Source organism: Anopheles arabiensis, chromosome 2, assembly GCF_016920715.1.
Source record: "Anopheles arabiensis isolate DONGOLA chromosome 2, AaraD3, whole genome shotgun sequence".
Lineage (NCBI taxonomy): Eukaryota > Metazoa > Arthropoda > Insecta > Diptera > Culicidae > Anopheles > Anopheles arabiensis.
In genome coordinates, this window is record NC_053517.1 from 105964851 (window position 1) to 105984309 (window position 19459).

The following is a 19459-nucleotide window of genomic DNA, read 5'->3' on the forward strand; positions in this document are numbered from 1 at the left end:
TTCCTTTGCAGCAGCGTGTGCAATCATAATTTAGTGCAATTTATTTGTAAAACGGTCAATTTATGCTTCTGATTCAAGCGCGATTGATTGATAGTTTGTGCGCTTTGTGCGCTTTCCGCGATTCGCAATCGAAATTGTAAGTGTGCTGTACGTAGGTTGTGCGCTTGCAGGTTCAATTCAACGATGGCAGATGAGTGTCTTACCGGGCACGGCAAGCAATAATGGTTGAATGTTGAGGGGAAATTGGAGAAACTATTGATTGGAGCTAGGATTGTAAGAAGGATTGCATGTTGCGGGAAGGAAGTTCTGGTTTGAAATAAAGAATGTGCCTGATAGTTAATTACATACCCACCGAGTACTTCATCATTCTTTGCGATGGTGTTATGCAGCATTGTAGCATTACAAAATGCCTTTCCATTAATTATTACGATTGTTCAACTTATTGCCATTAGTATGATTGTACAGCATACACATTGAAAGAAAGCTAAGGGCTCCAATATATTTCACTGACTCATTGAACACTCACTTTTAGAGATGCCCGTTCCATGGAGCTCGATGCGTGTTTTGCGCCTGAAGGTATGCAATACGCACCACACAACCTTACTGCAATAGAAACTGCAATACAACAGCTAAACATGTATAAATTTAGACCGTGATTATTCTCCTGAAGAGAGTACGAAAGCAAATGATTTTGAGTACACAAGCCTTCAACCCGTATTTGATATGGTTCAGTGAAGCTTGTCTAGCACCGAGAGCGAACTTTAAATTAAAATATGTTGCTCAGTATAATGCACGCCGTATTGCGTTTGCAGTTGTATATTTACCTGTGCACCAGTCCATCTATCGCTAGAGATAAAAACAAGGAATAGTGGAAGTTTCTTACGTACTCATGCGAGAATCCGTTTCTGCATCACTTCGCACAGCGTCAGCGGACTCATCGGATGCTTCTAAGCAAATGGCATTCGGGTATGAATTTCGGTGTTAGTGTGTGTGTGTGTTCTTGTGCGTGTAGGTTTAGTTGCAACAATTTCCTTGCTAGCATCGCCTTACTTTCAGCGTATAATAAGACCCCCGGCCAGACGACTGTTGTGCACAAACCATAGCTATGCCGGTTTGCATCAACAAAAATATCGTACCGTGCGCTGCGTCATCGCAAAGCTTTCCCATGCTTTCCGTATGCTGGAAGCTGATATTGTAGGAATCGAATAGAGTTCTGGGAACTGCTGCACTTTTCCAAATTAAACATGTTTTCTGAATGGGTGTACCTTGCGTTTTTTTTTTTTGCATTACCTTATTGTACAACGCATTACTCGCCTCAACCTTGCCAAAGCTCAGTACGGAGCGATACAAGCAGATGTCCGACAGAAAAGCCTTTTTGGTTCCCGTTTTTGCCGATTTCTCCCCTTTCTTTCCAACAGGCATCCATCACAAAAGTCTCAACCAGTCTCAACAACTCACATCAGTGTGCGGCAATCATTCAGTTGCAAAAGTTTAGTTGATTAATATGTGGTTCCTTTTCATTTTTTTCGGTCGGTTCTTGTTGCCGTGCTGCATGCTTTTGTACAGCGGGCTGCTCCCCCTTAACAAAAGGTAAATGCGCTCTATTGAGGGTCTAAAATTTTGCCAAAAGTATGTGCATGAAAGCATGGAAAAGTATGGTGAAGTATCAAAAGTTTTCATCCAGCGTGACGTGTGATGGTATCCTTCAGGAGGAAAATTTTAGAACCGATTTAATTGACGGGTGATTAAAATTTCCCAATGTATAAGAGATGCAGCCAAAAAAGAGAACACACCTAAATGGCTACAAAATTTGTGTACAAAACGTAGTTCGGATGTTTTGAGTTGCATTTTGAAATGATTGACAGTACTGCAATCTGATTCTGGTTTGCCAATTAACATGTATGAACCATGGCTGACAAAAGACAATCTATCTGTGACCACTTATTAAGCAATCTGTCAAACAGATATCAAATGTTGGTTTGCGTGTTGCGAATAGATGTTGCTGTAGAATCCTTTGGTTGCGCATGTAGATACAAACTATCCGCAACCAAAACTCATGCACGCTATATGGTCAACTTTGGGCAGCCACTCAATAACCCGCCAGTTTTGCGGCATTGCAGAGCTCGTTTGTCAAGCGTATACCCGTATCCCAAAAGTCCAAACCTGCGGCACACATCCTTGCGTTTGCGGTAAGTGGCCGTGCCGGCGATCAGGGATAAAAGTAATCGAGCGCAAACGCATCGCTCGAAGCGACCGGTTGCGATAGCAACCAATCGAAATCCGCTTCACGCTGCCGCTGATATTGAATTTCGTCGATGCAAATTTTTGGCTCGTGGTCGGGCGAGCTGATTGAATTTCCCCTACCGCTTTGCCACGTTTCTTTCGCGCAAGGGAGTGCAAGGCACAGGACAGCAAACACGACAGCCGGCGATGAAAACTTCAGACAAAGAAGAGAAAAAACCTTTATTTCCATCTAACTATCTAGCAAAAAGCCACCACTAGCGGTAATGTAACGTTCAACCATTACCGTCATATTAAACCATCGTCCGCTTATTAGCTTACGAGCGAACGATTGGGCGCATTACATATTCCACTGTGCTTATGTTGATGAGTGTACGTTGAATTTGTCGGTAAACTGCTTCAAACATCCATTCCTATTAGTGATACGAATGAAAGGTGTTTTGCAACGATGAAACATTAAGAGAACAATTTGAAACGAATTAGGCTAAGGAAGGGTTGGTGACACAAAATACGGCTTAAGTGTAACGCTGTGCGGTTGCAGCAATTCGTTTTGATGACTTGATGACAACTTCATTGATGAACGCTCAAATGTACGCCATTGCCGCTTTCACAGCAACCTCGAACAACTAAAACGTAAGAATAATAAATGCATTTAAAGGTAGTCTTCTTGTAAGGAAGCATTTGCTGATCACCGGCCCCTTACCCGTCACACTAAAACACCTGCACACGATGGTTTTCCCGATCGCACACCAGGATGTTGCCGTTCGACATGATCGCAACGCCCTCGAGTCCCTTGAACTCGGCGTCGCCCGAACCCCACGAGCCGAACGCGCGCAGGAAGCTGCCGTCCGGGTGGAAGATCTGGATGCGGTTGTTACCCGAGTCGGCGACGCAGATGTAGCCCTGATCGTCCACCGCAACGCCCCTAGGGAGAAGAAAGCACACACAAAATAGAGCGAGAGAATATTAAAAGGTTGTTTGCGGCATAGCTAGATTGGAGTTTAAATTTAACATACAGTTGTATATAAAAATATTTTACTATTCAAAGTAAAGTTAAGAGAAAACGGTTTCATCAATTCAATCACAGAAGGGTAACAATTAAATTAATTGATTTGAAATTTAAGCTCTCATATCGGCCAGAAACAGTGGCCCTAACGAAGACAGTACAGCGCCATCTATCCGTCAAATTATGTACTCATAGCGGATGAAACTCTGTTTGCAACCGAGCAGTAGTTCGAGCCCGTTTTAAATGCTGTGTTTAATATGCTTCAAAGTCATTCAAAGACAAAGTTTCAGCAAAATCATTCGAATCTTCTAGATGTCTCTGGTGAAAGTTATACAAACTGATAACGGCAAACTCAATCAAACGAATCGTCTTATCGTACCCGTAGCTGACCAGGCGTCCCTTAATCTTTCCCTCGTTGGATTAATGTCTATCAAACTGCCATGCTTCAAATTCGACAAAGAAAACGAATCAATGCTTAGAGCAACCCACTGTCTATATTGTCCTCCAAGAAACGTTTACAACACTTACAGAACGAGTAAAATGTCATCGGAAAAGCGACAATTGTTTTGTGTTCGCATTGTAACACCCTCGTCCAGCCAACTGTTTGGGACAGAGTGTGCGTGTGTGTCTGTGTGGGATCTATGACATGATGAACCATGGCAAAAAGTGGGTGGAAATAATTTCCAAAAGCCAAATTCAATTATCCCACAAATTAGATCAGTCCGTGGTCGGGGTCGGGAGCTGCTTCGGTGCCTGGTCGAACGCAGCTCAGCTTCCGTTTTGCAATGTAAATAGCTTCATGTTATCCACGGATTTTGGGAAAGCACATAAAAAAGACGCGTGGCCAAAACAACGTTACCAAAACGGTGACAAGGGGACAGATACCAAATGAGCAAAGTGCGTTCTTTCTGCCCTATTCGTAGAAAGCGTACACATAAAACGGATAGACAGAGGGCGCATTCTAGAGCGGTATGCTGGGATGGAAGGGTCCCTCAGCTTCTCATTCTTCTCATTGACGCCCAACACGTGGCATTATTTTGTGAACAATTTCGCAGCAACAACGCAACTTGGGAGACACAAACAAAACAAAAAAACTCCATTGCGTATTGTTATACGAGTGCCCTTGTTTGCCACATTCTTGAGCACACCTCATCCCATGCCGCATGGTCGCGATTGTGCTTTGGCCGGCCTTTGCCCGAATTTTTGCGTTTATTCGTGATTGAATTTCCAATACAATTTGCGTGTGGGATGGACACAACTACCGGCCACTGGTGGCCGTGCGTGTGCGGAAACACGTTTAACGAAATTAAACGCCAATGACAATCATCAATCATTCGAGCAATGTTTCTTGTTTCCTTTTTTTGTCTTAGTTTTGTTGCTTTTTTTTGCTGGCGATGGGAGCAAAAATTCTCACCTCCAGAGAATCGAGATCGTGATGGAGCGGTGGAAGAAAGTGCGGGAGCGAAAACTACAAGAATCCACATCCCAGATGCCGTGCGGTGGCAACATTCAGCATGCAATCCGTCATCCAGCAATGTTGCCGTGGGTAGGCGAAGTAATTTTCCTGAAGCGTTTTTCCACGAAAAAAGGCATCCGAAGTACAAAACGGGAGCAACGCTGTACAAATGTAGCTTTTCTTTTGTTAGTGGAAATTGTGTTTGGTTTGATACTTTTTGGATGGGGGGATGGGGCGTATTTTTGCTTGGTAAGGGGAGTTTTTTCATTAAATGATTTAAATGAGTGCAATTGTGGCTCATTTGACAAAAGCTTCTATTCAAAAAGGAATAATGCTCAACAAATAATGTTAATCTTTATACTTTAAGCAAAAAATGACCTTTTTTGTTTATTTTTGAACAGAGTTTGAGCCGATTGGCATCATTCGTCTCTTCAAAAAAATTACCTATGACCTCTACTTCACAATTACCACTCTACTCTACCTATTACTTCATCATAATTGTTCAAAATTTCCTCGATAGCTTGGGTAAAAATAGTTAGAAAGTCTATCATAGTCCAAAATAAGGTTCAAGTATATAAACATTCCTTGCAAATGTAAATAGGTTTAATAGGATTTTTTGTCGTTTTGTGTTGCATCTCTTCCATATTTATTGCGTTGCTCAATTAAACAAAAAAAAATCGATCCAATGGGTTCAGTAAATGTTATTAAGCATTCCTACGCTTTCTTAATCTCGCTCAGTAATTCGACCAACAAAAAATCCCCTTATCATTCTTAGGTTACACTCACAGTATTACACACGAACTGCCAAGAGAGTCAACGCTTTAAGGAAAAGTTTAAACCCATTATACCATCGAACCTGTGCCATTGTGTGAGGGCGTGTGTGTGTGTGTTGTAATGCTACATGTCTCGTTTTCAGGCGACAGTTTCCCTAGCAACCGTGTTGGAAAAGTTTTCCCGCCTTCCTCAACAGCCACGATAATGGTAGCCCTCAGCGTATTATATCTTTGCGTCACTTTGCCAAAGCTTCTGCCCATCATCATCCATATTTTGATACATTCTATAGAAGCGTTGCCGTCGGAACCGAATTTGTACGTTTAAGGCAGCGTACAGCCACGCGTCTGTCTCTTATTTTCCACGAAATCCGCGTCAAAACCTATCCCTCTGAAGGAATAAAACAGAAGTGCGCCCGCGATAGATGCCAATCAGAGTGTTTCCCCGATGTGGGCTCATTGGAATTGGAAGCTGCACACCGACGCTGCCTTAATGCTGCCTGTTGTATATCCAATATTGATCTATATCTGGGAGGTGCAGGGTCGGTGTCACACTTCCCACACCCAGAAACGTTCCCAACTGCAGCTCCAAAGTGGCACCAGGAACCGGCACCGCCAAAGCGTTTGATCTTTGCCGAAATCCGAAATGGAATAAGCGAGCGATGGATCAAATTATTTTCCAAATTTAATAAATCATTCATTTTTGAACCGATGCTGGTGGTCGGCCACCATGTCGGCCCGCTAGTAGAGGGGGTTCTCAAGTGAAGCTTGTAAGGGCCAGAGAGTCACAGGCCGTGTGGTCGCAGCAAGTCAGCAGTTTTGTGCGAATATTGCTTCATTCGTCGAGCGAGGCGCGCTTGTGAGTGCCAGCTGAAAGGAGCAGCAGAGTCATTGCGTCATTCGGGATGGTGTGCCGGATGGCCATGGTACACAGAAACACACACAGACCAAACGGGACATAACTGGGATGCGGGCGTAATTGTAAAACTTTCCCAGAAACTATAATTTGCTCAGGCTGGAGCAGCAGGCATGATGATGGACGAACCGAGCTGTCGCCAACCGATGATGCGGACTTTCAAGAAGAGAAGAGTGCATGAAAGAGTAAGACAGGGAGAGAGAAAGAGAGACAGATAGAGTGAAGGATGGGCAGTATGATTGGGAGGACTTTTGTCGGCGAGTCAGCAATTAGATTTCGTATGCAATTGCGCTGCGGCCTGTCATCGTGTCCTGGGTTTGAATTGTAATTAAAGTTTGCTGGAGTGTTTGGTAAGTGAGTACCCGGAGCACAGCACACGGCACAAGCGCGTTTGCAAATTGTCGGTGGCCGTGCTTGTTTATCGGATGGCCACGAGGGAGGTGGAGCGTTTGATCCGGGGGGCTAGAATGAGGCTTAAGCCGGTTCGGGTTTGATTGCGAAGCATCGATACCAAGATTATGTAATGGCTGATGAGGCAAGAGAATAATTATGAGCTGCAAAGTCTCGCTGGAATGGAATTAAGATCGGATCGGAAAGTTTGATTACTTCGTTGCGATGTGATGAAGCGGCTATCGTGCCGGAGTGGAATTAGGTGCGATAAAATTGTTGAGCTGGAAAACATTCTTACTGTGTTGTGTGAAACTATGTTGGACATATTTCAAGCACGCTTTAACCGAAAGTCACAAAACCATAAAACCAAACCAACCAGCGAATGGTCCGAAGGCAACGAAAACGACTCTTAATGATTCCGATTTCAACTTTCTCGTTCAACACTTGCCGTAATCCGCGCCGGCTGTGTGCCAATAACAATATTCCCGGAAAAAGGTTTTCAAAAGCAATCCATCAAACATCGACATTAAGCTACTTCGGTCCCAAGAACCCATCAAATGACAAACCATTCTGCCACAGAAAGCAGAATAATAACACCACGGAGCTATAGCTCACACACAAAAAAAGCCGTCAAGCCAGAACACAAATACACAGTGTGGCACGGACAGAGCAAAAACTCGCACTCCGCCGGGGATGGAGCGGGAAGAAGTTTGCCCCCCAAAAAATGGCCCCACCGATAGTCAACTTATGTTGAACTTATGTTTTGACCTGCTATTGCTTGAACGCGCCCCGCGCACCGTTTCGGTAGAGGCGAAATCGTAAATAATTGGAATGCTGAAATGATCGATCGATCGATCGAGCACCACGCACACGCACGCATTGGGTCGAAGGAAATGGTGCGAGCTGTCCGAGCTTGGGTCTCTTCCTCCCTCTCTTTCTCTCTCTGTTTGCCTCCTTATAGGGCAAAGTTTCTTTTCTCCGCTCGAGCCCTAATGAGATTCCATTGCCCGTTTCCCGCGTGGGGTGGAAAAGCCGGATCGTTCGTTCGTTCGTTCGTTCGCTATCGTTTATCGTTTTGCTACGGCAATGATTCGCGGCGCAGGCAAAAAAGAAAGAAAAAAAAGAAGATGAGCACGTCCGAGGCACAGCGGAAGGGATTATGTTGCCGAACCTAAGGACACTCGAAGGACAGCAGGCAGGCTTCTTGGGTGCGGTGACAAAACTGTTCGCACCCGTCGCTCCCGGATGCTGTAGCACCCTCCCCGGAGGCACAGCCGAGAAAGGGGTCACGATTTATGCTAAAGCAGCCGAAAGAATGCGTAAGACACCCACCCAGGAAGGACATGTGTTGTAATTTGGCGGAAAATTAATAAACAAACGGCAGGCATCAGCCAACCAACAGCTGACACCGAGCTGGTGGGAGGGGTTTTAGGTTCTTATAGAACGGGAGAACACCAAGGCTAGCAGGAGGTGAAAGGGCGGATGTTTCGATAAAAATATTTTTCTCGATGCTTTGTAGGTTCGCTTTCCCCCCACCTCCAGCATCAAGGCACTTCACTCACCGGGTTGGCTAAGATTGATGGCGGAGTGAGAAATATGCGGAAAATGTTGTAATTGAAAGTCTTGCTCAAAAATTTTCTGACGGGCTGGGAGACATATTTTTAAAAGCATTAAAGATAATGTATATGTGTGTGTGTGTGTTTGAGTTGTTTGCTGCTTAATTGATGGTGATGCTTGGCCAGCGTTTGCCTTCTTCACAATTGCCTGTTTTAGTGATTTGTGAATTATTTTTCAACACACTCTAACCTCTATAAAAACGGCTCTTAAGCGTTAGAAAAGATTGCTTACAAAACCAATCAAAAGAGGGAACACCCTCCCGGAACACTAGCTTCCGAGAAGAGCCTCATACATTGACCTCTGGCATCGGTTCAATCTATTGCATGGATACCGACATTAACCTCTACATAAATTTCTTCCCTGTATTGCCTTTGAGAGCAGGGCGGGCGGTTGATCCCCTTTTCGGACAATCAGCACCAACACCAACGTGTGGTGGTCTGATCGACTCATGTCTCGACCACCTTTTGCTGTAACTTTCCGGCAGAGAAAGAAACAAGCTTTTTGCGGAGAAAAAGGGGTTTTCCAGTTCCGGCAAACCATCGCTTCCGTGGCTTACCAATCATGTGGCTAAACACTAACATTACACAGTTTGCTAGCACACAACATGAGCACAGGGCCTGGTTACCGACCCCCATCATTCATACTTCCAATTGACTTGTTCCGCTGTGAGGTGAAACTTTCTCGTGAGGGGAAAGTTTCGTTTCCAAAATAGACCAAAAACACTATAATTAGGCACACTTGATAGCATACGGATGGATGTGTTGTTGATCCTCTTTGATGGCGCTGATCGTAGTAGAGTTTCGACTGAAGAAACAAACCAATATCGAGGGGTTTGTTACCTCTTCTTCAAGAAACTTTACACAGTTTTGTATAAAAAGTTTTGTTCAAAGTGTGCTTTTCATTTGATTTTATCACTTTTACTGTTTTCTAACTTTCGACGCTCCTCCAGATTGATTTTCGACCTAATTGAAAACAACTTTACCTGAAAGACGTGTTCTGATCAACGTGAAATATCCAGAAATTACTCATTGCAACAACACAGCAGCTAAAAACTCATCTAAACATCGTTTCTTGGCAAAATTGTGCTACAAACAGTTCTTGTTATGGTTTATTCAAGTAAATATTTTGCAATGTTTGAAGGAACGAGTTGACGAAACAACGGTCAAAGTCAAAGAATTTCAACCCCAACCATGGTTCACGTCGAAATTCATTGCAAAGGAACCATCGACATCCCCTGCACCCGCGTCAATCGACATCAATCAGTCGTAGCATCTGGACGAATTGATTGCTTTTAATTACACGGGGATGAAAAATCTGTTACACTTTTCCCTGTTGAGAGGCCCCGGAGTCGCTGAGACGCTGAACTCTGCGGCCCTGCGGCAGTATCGCAGTATCGCATAAATTCCAGCGAATCGAACGAACAAAATAAAGGCAATTAAAATAGCTTCCACTTGGGGTTTTTTTTCGCTCCGGTTGAGAACGGGCGAGACGGGGGCTTCTGTGTTTTGATACAATCCCTCTCCTGAGGGGAATGAGTACTCGTTAATTGAGAAGAAAAGTGTCAAAATCCAATCCCACGAAACAAGCGACTCGATGTTGGCATGGCAACATCAGCACAGTACACCTCTTCGGTACCGGGTTGAATGATTTGTTGTTTGGTGCGATCAGGAGCTGTTGCACAGCGATGCGACGAGTTTCTAGTGCCCACTTCTTGGAACCAATTTACCCGTGCTGCCGGCGGCGGGTTTTCTCTATCCAGCACTGGGGAAAGAGTTTCGTCGAAGCTGTACATTCGGCGTTCGGAGGAGGTCACCTGAAACTCGCCGTTTTCGGAGCGCGCAAACACTGCTGCCGAATGATGTGAATGATGGACGCCAAGGTGGCCGCACGCTAACAAAGCTACGGGATGATAAATCTCCGCCAAAAGGTGGCGCGTCAAGTGTTGCAAAAAAGCAACGGGGGTTAGTTTAGTTTAATTTATGAACAATGGCCGTCACCATCACGCGCGCATTGTACATCGGCATATCATCTGCTTCTGGCGCTTCTGTGGGTTGGTGTCTTCAATGGTAGACACTTTTTTCCACCTCTTTGTCGCGCAAAAAAAAGGAAGGATTTGATAAAAAAAAAAACATTCCGTCAGTAGCAAACACACACACACCCAGCGTGCATTAGGGCACACTTCCGGTGGTGCACAAACATGACAAGTGAGGTGAAGCGAAAAGACAAAGGCAAAAACGAGAGCAGAAGGGAATACAGTACGTTCGTGGAAGGCTGATGCGCGGTCCTGCTGCTTGCCAATTTTCCACGAACGAAACGCGTTTAGCTCGAGCCTGGTTTGGGAAGATGGTAGCATCCTTTTTTGGGGGTGTTTTTTTGTTGCGCTGTTTGCATTACACTGTACATTCACTTACACCAGATGCGTGAGCTGGCTGATTGACACGTAGCTGACAGATATGCACGTTCCGGAATGGGAATGGGAAGGAGCGAACAGATAGCCCCGTTATGCTGATGATGATCCAAACTGAACGGTGCAAAATAAAGTGTGTATGTGTGTGTGTGTGTGTGTGTGTGTGTGTGTGTGTGTGAGAGAGTGATGGTGAGTTTCAGATCATAAAGAGCTGCGTGTCTGGTTTAATTTGGAGCAAACTTTAAACGGAACGTTTTGCACTCAATATCGCAATATTCGCAGAGTGACATTGATGTGCGTGGTTTGGACAGAAATGTGGAGCGATTAACAAACAGGCGCTGTTTTTGTATTCTTTGCGACTCGTTGCTGATATTTATGAATTTGGTATGTGGTGTATGAGACATACACTTGCATATAATTCACGAATCAGCTCAGAATTCACATAATTGTACTAATTAGTACATTAAGACATTAGAAGCTCTTGAGTATTAGCTCTAGGAGGCGATATATTATAGCTGTAATGAGCCTCAAAGTTGAAACCTGTACAAAAATCTTTCTTGTGTTGTTTTTGGTCCTATAAGAGGCATTGCAGATAGTATGTTAAATTAATAAATCAATTCTTATCCATGAAGGTGCCCAAAATCCCAACCATAAACCCGTCTGGATGCTTTCTAACCTGGCCCTTAAGAAATGAAAAAAATGTGTTTGCCACTTTGGTTGTAAGTTCGTCTCAATCATTTTACACCAATATGGGTTTGGCAGCTCTAAGTGTTAGCTACACATTACGGGGAATACGAAGAACAGGTTAACTTGTATAGAAAGCCGTGCAACAATCCAATGAACAAAGCTGCAAAATGGATTCATTTTGAAACGTAGCTCACGCTAAAGTATCTAGAACAGAACAGCAGTTACTAGTTTTACATACAGTTTACACTCTTTATAGAAGAACTGTGTGAAATTACGAATATAAACTCCTAATAAGATTAAGTATGGAGCAACAAGGAACGTAAATAATGGCTGCGCTGGAACAAAATCAGTAAGAAGACGCTCGATCTTCCGACATGCAGTCATGTACCAATCCCAATGTATCATGTACCATTAATCGAATCATTCCCAACAAACACTCAATTAACTACTCCACCATAAACACTTCCAACCTTCGTGCCAATTTGCGACATGCATCGTGTAATGTGTACATCGTCAATGAGCCGGTCTAATCTAAACCATCCACCAGATAATCATCATTGTCCACAGCGTTCACCCCGTGCTACCTGTCAGGTTTGGTAGCAAATTATAGCAGCACAAAATCTTGTTAAACTAACTAATCCCTCCTTCACCACCCAGTGACACGGCTTCCCAACGGCCAGCGACTGTGCTACGACACGGAGGGTCCACTTCACCTGCACGCTCCTTTGCTCCGTTAGCAGCAAAACCATTATTTTGCAAAACGACATTAACCAAGGTTTCATTTTCACAAGCACATGTTTATAAAGGCCACTAATTGAAGCTCAAAATTGATGAGATAAAACATGAGACACGGCCCTGGTCGGTCGGGGTAAATTAAGTGCAGGCCCCCCTCCCCTCCCGACCCACACGTACGGGGCGCGCTCAGCGTCGCGTGTAATCGAACAAGCCACACGTACACATACACACAAGTGTCACCTTGCGTCCCGGGAAAGCTGGTTCTGTGCTGGTGTGTTTGAGTTCCCCCCCCCAGTGCTTTGCAGCTTGCCCATGAAGGTACGTAAGGGATGGTGGTGATGCTAGTACATCACCCCAGACATAAAGCTTAGCTGTGGAATAACATTGACACAAGTGTGCATGGTTGCTGCCCTCGGGTGCATAATTTACTTGCACATGCAAACACATTTTCCAAGTGAGAAAACTGCACCATCACCACTACCATCACCACGTTCAAACCAGCGTTTGAATGGTTCCGGTTCCGGTGTGTATGTGTCAGAAAGACGAACGGAACGGCTGGTCGACCAGCCCGCAGCCAAGCTCCAGCAAATACTGCAGGAGACACCATCGTCCCCAAGAATACTTCTGCACCAGCATTCCGGCACGTCTTTGATGTACGGGTGTACAATTTCCTCACCACCAAACCCCTCTCTCACGGGAGAGGGGTGCAAGGTGACAATGAGACAAGGTGATGAGCACGATGACGACAGACTGGCTGACTTTTTGACACCGCTTCGGTGCTTTGCGAGTTGTATTCGCTTTAGAATCGAGAATCCTGTTCCAATCTGAATGTCAGAAGTCGGAATCACAAGCGAGACCCCCACCGACCAACAGCACGTAGGAACAATTTGCCGGCGACGTTGGCGTGATTTTATCACGTGCAGGAGTGCTTCAAATTCTCTTTTTACCTTTTTGGGGGGAGTGGTTGCGACCTTGCTTTGATCCTTCAATGTGGCCCTGTTTCGTGCTTTTTATTCGCACGAAGGTCCTTTTAAAATTCCACCAAAGATGGCTTCAGGACACTCCGCTGTGTGTGTGTTCCACCTTCTGAGCGACCTTTGGACCTTCATCTTACCTGGGACGAGTGTGCAATGCAATCATCTCCCAATACTACAGCCCTAAAAAACCCCATTCCCATTTTCATTCGGCTGGACAGGAATGCTAACATTCAACATGCGACATGCTCGGGTTCGGTATGCAACGGCATGGCATTGGATTGTGCTCCTTCGCTTTCCTCCCTCCTTCCCGTCGCGTTCGGGAAATGCATTCCTGTGTGCCTTCCCGAGCAATGGTCAACCCCAAACAAGCCGTGGCCAGCCACCTTCGTTCCCCACCGCCCGGAAGCAAAACATTTATCGTGCGGTGGTACAACATTTTCATTTTAATCCTACCCCGCCACCCGCCCGGACGCCCTACCCCAAAAACCTTCCCTTTCCCCGCTCCAACACCAGTGGGAGGTATGGCTCTCCTCGGGTCTCGCTGTGGGTACGCAAAAGGCAGACAGGCAGCAGTAGCAGCCGAAGAGAATCTCATTTTTGGCACCGTTCGTGATAAAATGTCACCGTCCAGGGAGTGCCCAAGATCCCTGAGGGGAGTTTCTAAAGTACGGATTCGTTTTCTAGAGTGGAATTGTATGTATCTGGGAGTGTGTGTGTGCGCGCAAATGAAATTAATGTTATTTTATGTGATTGTAATCGGAATGATCCTGGGAATGGTTTGCTGAATTGGTATATCTCGTTTGGCAAATAAGGGCTCGGACACTTGGGATGGCCCCCACTCCTCCCCCCTCCCTTAAAAGGAAAAAAGGGCTGAGGTTGAATGTAAGGTTATCCGGTGAGCATCGATGGTGATGATGGATGTAATTGAATCGAGCCTCAGTGTGCATTCAATGATGAAGGAAATGAAGTTTAATGCTTTTTTATTACTTTGGTCTTAACAGCATATTAACACACAAGGATCATTTGCATATGCTGTAACAGTTAGTTTCATCTAATCTGTATGACTGTTAAGAAGATTTCTTCAACTTGCTTTTATCGACTTGACAGAACGTTCGTCCTTTTTACGAGTTTCAGTGTAGTTATCCAAAGAAGCTTCTCTATTTTTTGAATTGTACGGCTATCAATTTGAAGAATGAATATGTTTCTTAATTCTAAAAACTGAACCCTTGAAAGCATTTTCTGATGTTTTTGGAGATGTATTTGATATTATTTCTGTTTTTTATCTAATTATGAAATGAGCTAGTAAGATACATGGATATAAGGAGAGAGGGCAAATTGACGTTCCAGCGCATTAGGATAAGAGCAGCAACTAAAACTACTCCTTCATTTCATTTCAACTATATTTTGCTCTATCTTAATATTTGTAGAGCCATTTTTTCCAGCAAATAATTTCCAAACAATTTATCTTTTACGATAAATTATGTAAATAACATGTTATTGTGGTTACATTTAAAGGAAAATCATAACATTAACAGACTTCAATCTTGTTGTTAATAAGTCAATTGAGAGTGTTTTGTTAGGAAAATGGAAGATATTTCAAATAACACTCGAAAGCTTCCTTTTCTCACCAACTTTTGCGAACACCCAATAGTTTTCACTGCTCTGCCAAATCGCCCAGAACCATTCACCGAATCAGATGCTCGTCAACATTTACTCGTACTACTTTCAATCATCAACGACAAATCCGGGGCTGATGAAACGTTCTCTCCTTCCCTTCCCGTCCGCACCGCTTAGAATCCTTCTCGTAGAGAGGCTGTAGAGGTTTTCTTATTTGATTACACTTCAATTTTCCTATCTCTCATCGCTCAACTCGCCCGTCAAGCGCAAACAAGGTTATGGCATAATTTTGCTCCTGCCCAACCATCACACTGTGCACTTTTTTTCCACTGTTTTCTCTCTCTCGCGCTCTGTTGCTCACTTTGGATGAAAGTTTTCTTCCCTTTCCATCGGCCCCCCACCAGAGTGTAATGAATTGCTGGCGAGGAATAAATAATTTTAACCGTGCTTTTCAAAAACTTTATCCGCAACTGCTAAATTAATCATCAAAACAGAGCCCTCCTCAGCCCACCAGGGGGCGGGGGGTGAGTTTTATTCGACCAGTGCAATCCACCCCGCTGTAACGTGCGAGACGTTAGCAGCTTCTTCCGCTAATGAGCGGATACTTGGCAGAGTTAATATGTCAGAGGAAAAGTTTCGACCACCGCACGAGACACGGCCGACTCGCTCGCTAAATAATACATCGCACAGTGCTGCCGGCGAAACTTTCACACACGATTTAGCCCGCTAAACGGAGCGTTGTGGAAGGAAGAATGATAAACACAGGGCACGTCGTCGTGAACGCTGGCGCCGGTTACGCCTGATACCGTTCTGAACTGAACCGTGGGGTTCTAAACTTTGTGCCTGCTCCGCTCAGATGTTGTTTGGCCCATCAGTCGGCTCTGGGCGTGTCTTCATAAACCAATGGTTGCCAGTCGCTCTCGAGGGACTACAAACGCAGACATCCGCTAACCGCTGTGTGGTGGGTGTTGTGTGGTCGGGCGATGAGCAGGGCAATTTTATTTGTGCGGGCAAAGAAAAGGCTCCCAGTGGTGGGCCCAGCTTCCACGCGAGATTCACACGTTGCATAAATCAAACCCAACGGTGCTGGTACGTGATACCATTTAACCAGCATTACCAACACATACACACACACCCACAGAATGGAAATGAAAAAGGACGTAAAAAGTCCTACAAGAAAAATAATGTTGGAAAAATCACAATTTACCATCTAATAAAACGTAAAAAGTCAAGGTTGAATGTGTGGGACAGTGGGAGCAACAAAAGTAGCATTTTGATAGTGAGTGGCTTTAAAGTTCGTTTTTCACACGACAACCAGCAAAGGTGGCACGTGTTTTTCAGCAAAAATGTCATTTTTTGTGTCACTTTAAGTGGTAAACATTGAACAAATAGACCGATACAAGCACAAGGACAGCTCGGATGGCACAACAACACACACGGACACAGGATGGGATCATCAAAAGGAATGGGATTCCTTCGAAAGGATTCCACCAGTTCCCTGCGGGCGTGAAACGATAACAAACATGAAGCAACTCTTAGTGCGTTTGAGGGCAGAAAAAAGGTTTATACGATGAAAGGTTTTATTGTCTCCAAAACTTCCCGTTCTTTGGTTTATTTTACTATTAAATTATCTCATCACTATAACTGTGTCATTGCTTACACTTGCGAAGAAAGAGCTTTAATGTTACATAATAGCTCCAGTGCATTTAAAACGGGGCAATGAAGCAACCTCACTATCAGCAATCAGCACAATTGGTTCTGTTCAACAAGGAGGCGCACATTTTTCTTTTTGCTCTCGATTGGAACTGATACGCCACTCCTCCGCGTCCGGACGGGGAAAGAGCCGCTAGTAAAGGGAGCCGCAAATGAAGATGGACAAGTACAGCGATCGTTAAGCGATGGGCAGTGAAGGAGTGAAGCAAGGCAAAAATGCTCGCCCACAACTAACAAACAAAGCCCACTTCAGGTGATGGATTTAGTTTTTCCATCGTAGCTCCGCTCAACTTTTTTTTCTACTCTCGATGAAAACATAAAGCCCTCACAAGCTGCTGGAGAGGTGGACAGAGGAAAGCGGAACCACTCGGACCGGTTACTTCTTTAACTTACAAAACAAACCACTCAAACTAGCGATTCAACGAACAGCACGCACATACACACTTTGTTATGGATTGGTGTAAATCGAAGTACAGTTTGAAACAAATACAACAACAGCAAAAAAGAAACTGTGTCGAAAAGGGGAAAAACTGAAGGGAGAAAAGTTTTGCCGTAGCCTGGAGCGTTTCGGTAAGGAATGATGCTGCCCAACGCCAATAAACGTCAGCGGTGAGCTTTTGTGTGCGCGTTGCTAAACGACGTCATAGCGATTCAACTCGATTTTTACGCAAGAAGGGGTATTTCAAGCGGGGATACTGGGTTTAAGATAAATGTAACTGTTTGATACTCAACATTTATGGTGCGACTTCTCTACTGAATGAAGGAATATGATATGGAAACACAGCTTTATTTCATTGTGGAAGCTGCAAAATATAACGAAAATAACGGTGCGCTTTTCTTGGGCGCGACTGTGCTCCGCTTACCAGGAAGCAGCAGCAGCAGCATCCACCCTGTTCACTCGGTCTGGCTTGCCACGTTCGTTTAGCGAGATGCGGAGAGCGAATGCAATAATAACAAAGCACAACCTATCCCGGGGCGGAACAATTTATTGCAAATCTAGTGATTGCTGCACGCTTGTCTGCCGTTTCCATTTTCCCCCGTTTTCCCTGCCAGCATGGTGCGGGATCAGGTTGAACCACGCAGCACCCGGGGATGGTGTAGAGCCGTGTGTCGAGCATCCAGGAATCATCACGTGTGCTAACAGCCCGCAGGGCGGCGAAGAAGCGGTGAAGCGATGGCAACCGTTCGCCGCGCACTGTTCGGGCGCGCGCTTTCCACCATCATATTGACATTATTTCTTCATAACAGGACAGCTTGTGATGATAATCGGAAAATTATCAACAAACACAACTGGCATGTGTACTGGGGCATTGTTATGCTAATGTGCGCTGACGTCGCGATTGGCTTGCCATTTTGCTTTATTTTGTTCCACACGCTCTGCCCTTTGTGCACGCGTGTGAATGGGTGGAGAGAGATTGGTGGTGGTTCACACTTGCTGACTGAAAAGGACGTACGGATGTGTGAGCTGGTATGTGGACCAGGTTATCTGTAGCAGTGGTACACAATAAAAGTATTCGATGCAATGAAAAGGGAAATTTGCAACATTTTTCATGGAAAGTTTCGAATGGAAATAATGTCACAACGAGTAGGAAGGGGAAAAAGATGTAATAAAGTCTTGGAAAAACCTTCGCGAACGTAGATGTGATCGTTACAATTTCTATGTTTCATTCCCGCTAGCAAGGCATTTTTCTAAAAACAACATTTTGTTACTCAAATAGCATACCTTCAGGCGTGTGCGAGGAATCGATGAGGATTATTTACTCCGTAAAATCTATATCAACAAATTTAGTACTAAAATGCGTCTTACTACGCTTGCCACATTAAAGCCTGCAAGTTTACCGCAACGGAAAATCTATAAATGTCTACGAAGAGAGAAAAGGAAATGCTAGAAATGGGCCTCTGGCCCATCAACAACATCGCTCTGTGTATTTTGTCCCAACCTTCCGATGTAGTTGGTCCTGTGGCTCCTTCGCCGAGCAGATGAAAACCACTCACCAGTCACAGGCCATGTGGCCACCGTTGCTTTGTCACCATCGATCATGAACGGTAGAAGGAGCACCTACACGGACATATGAATGATGCGATCACTGGATGGGCTGTGACTGGCCCATGTGCTGTGCTGCTGCCCGTTTCCATTGCCCACTACCATGTTCCATCACGTTCGTTCGCCCGGTTCGCTCCAGTGAAAATTGCTACAACAGTACTCTCATTCATTGACTCACCTTCTTCCCTTCTCTGCTGGATATGTGTCTTCACGCACGGTTCGATTTCGATTACAATTCCGGAACGGTACGGCACTAGCCGGCCTAGAAATCGCCCCCCCCCCCCCTTACAACCGGATTGACAGTTTCCGTCCGCTGGGAAACAAACATACGGTAACGAGTCTACCGGCTGGGCTGCATGTTTTGCCCGGAACTCGTTGAACTTTTCTTGAGAGTTTGGCAGGTTGTTTTTTTCATGTAGTGTTTTAGACGGGGTTTTTACATCTTTCATCTCTCTCGCACTGTTTACCGTTTGTATGCAATACACTTTTGCCTGTCAGATCTGGTGTAGATTGTTCTTCTTTTCCGCTCGAGTTACGGCATAGCATTGTCATTGAAAGGTAAGCTTCTCACAAAAACAGGTGAACAAACGCAATAAACCGCTTGAAAAGAGTGTGCATTTCTACGTCCTTGGGTAGCAGCATGGTTCTGAAAAATATGTTACATTACTACGTTCAACGTATATCCCTGGATGTAGTTCAGGACAGCAAAATCTAAACAAAATTGCCAAACGTTTTTAGCTGCGCAAATGCCATCTTAATGAACATAGCATTTAACAGATAACTTCACTGCAATTCCAAGCAATCAAGTTCGTACCCAGCATTAATTGCAGTTATGTTCCAGAATTTTTTTAATGAGATACTGATGCTGCCTCTAAAAAGCAGC

At 44.6% G+C, this 19459-nt stretch overlaps 1 protein-coding gene across 5 annotated transcripts in view; it reads right to left on the reverse strand.

Moving 5' to 3' along the window:
- Positions 1–2431: 2431 nt before the first annotated feature.
- Positions 2432–19459, reverse strand: part of LOC120898888 (RING finger protein nhl-1) — a 45669-nt gene continuing 28641 nt past the window's right edge. For 4 of the 5 annotated variants that reach the window (XM_040305360.1, XM_040305363.1, XM_040305362.1 and 1 more), the window contains 2 exons: positions 2945–3166; positions 2432–2867 (listed from right to left, as the gene is read on the reverse strand). In XM_040305360.1, coding sequence (XP_040161294.1) covers positions 2953–3166 — 214 coding nt within the window. In that variant the 3' untranslated portion in view covers positions 2432–2867; positions 2945–2952. The remainder of the gene's footprint in view (positions 2868–2944; positions 3167–19459) is intronic. The other variant, XM_040305364.1, reaches the window with a different exon arrangement.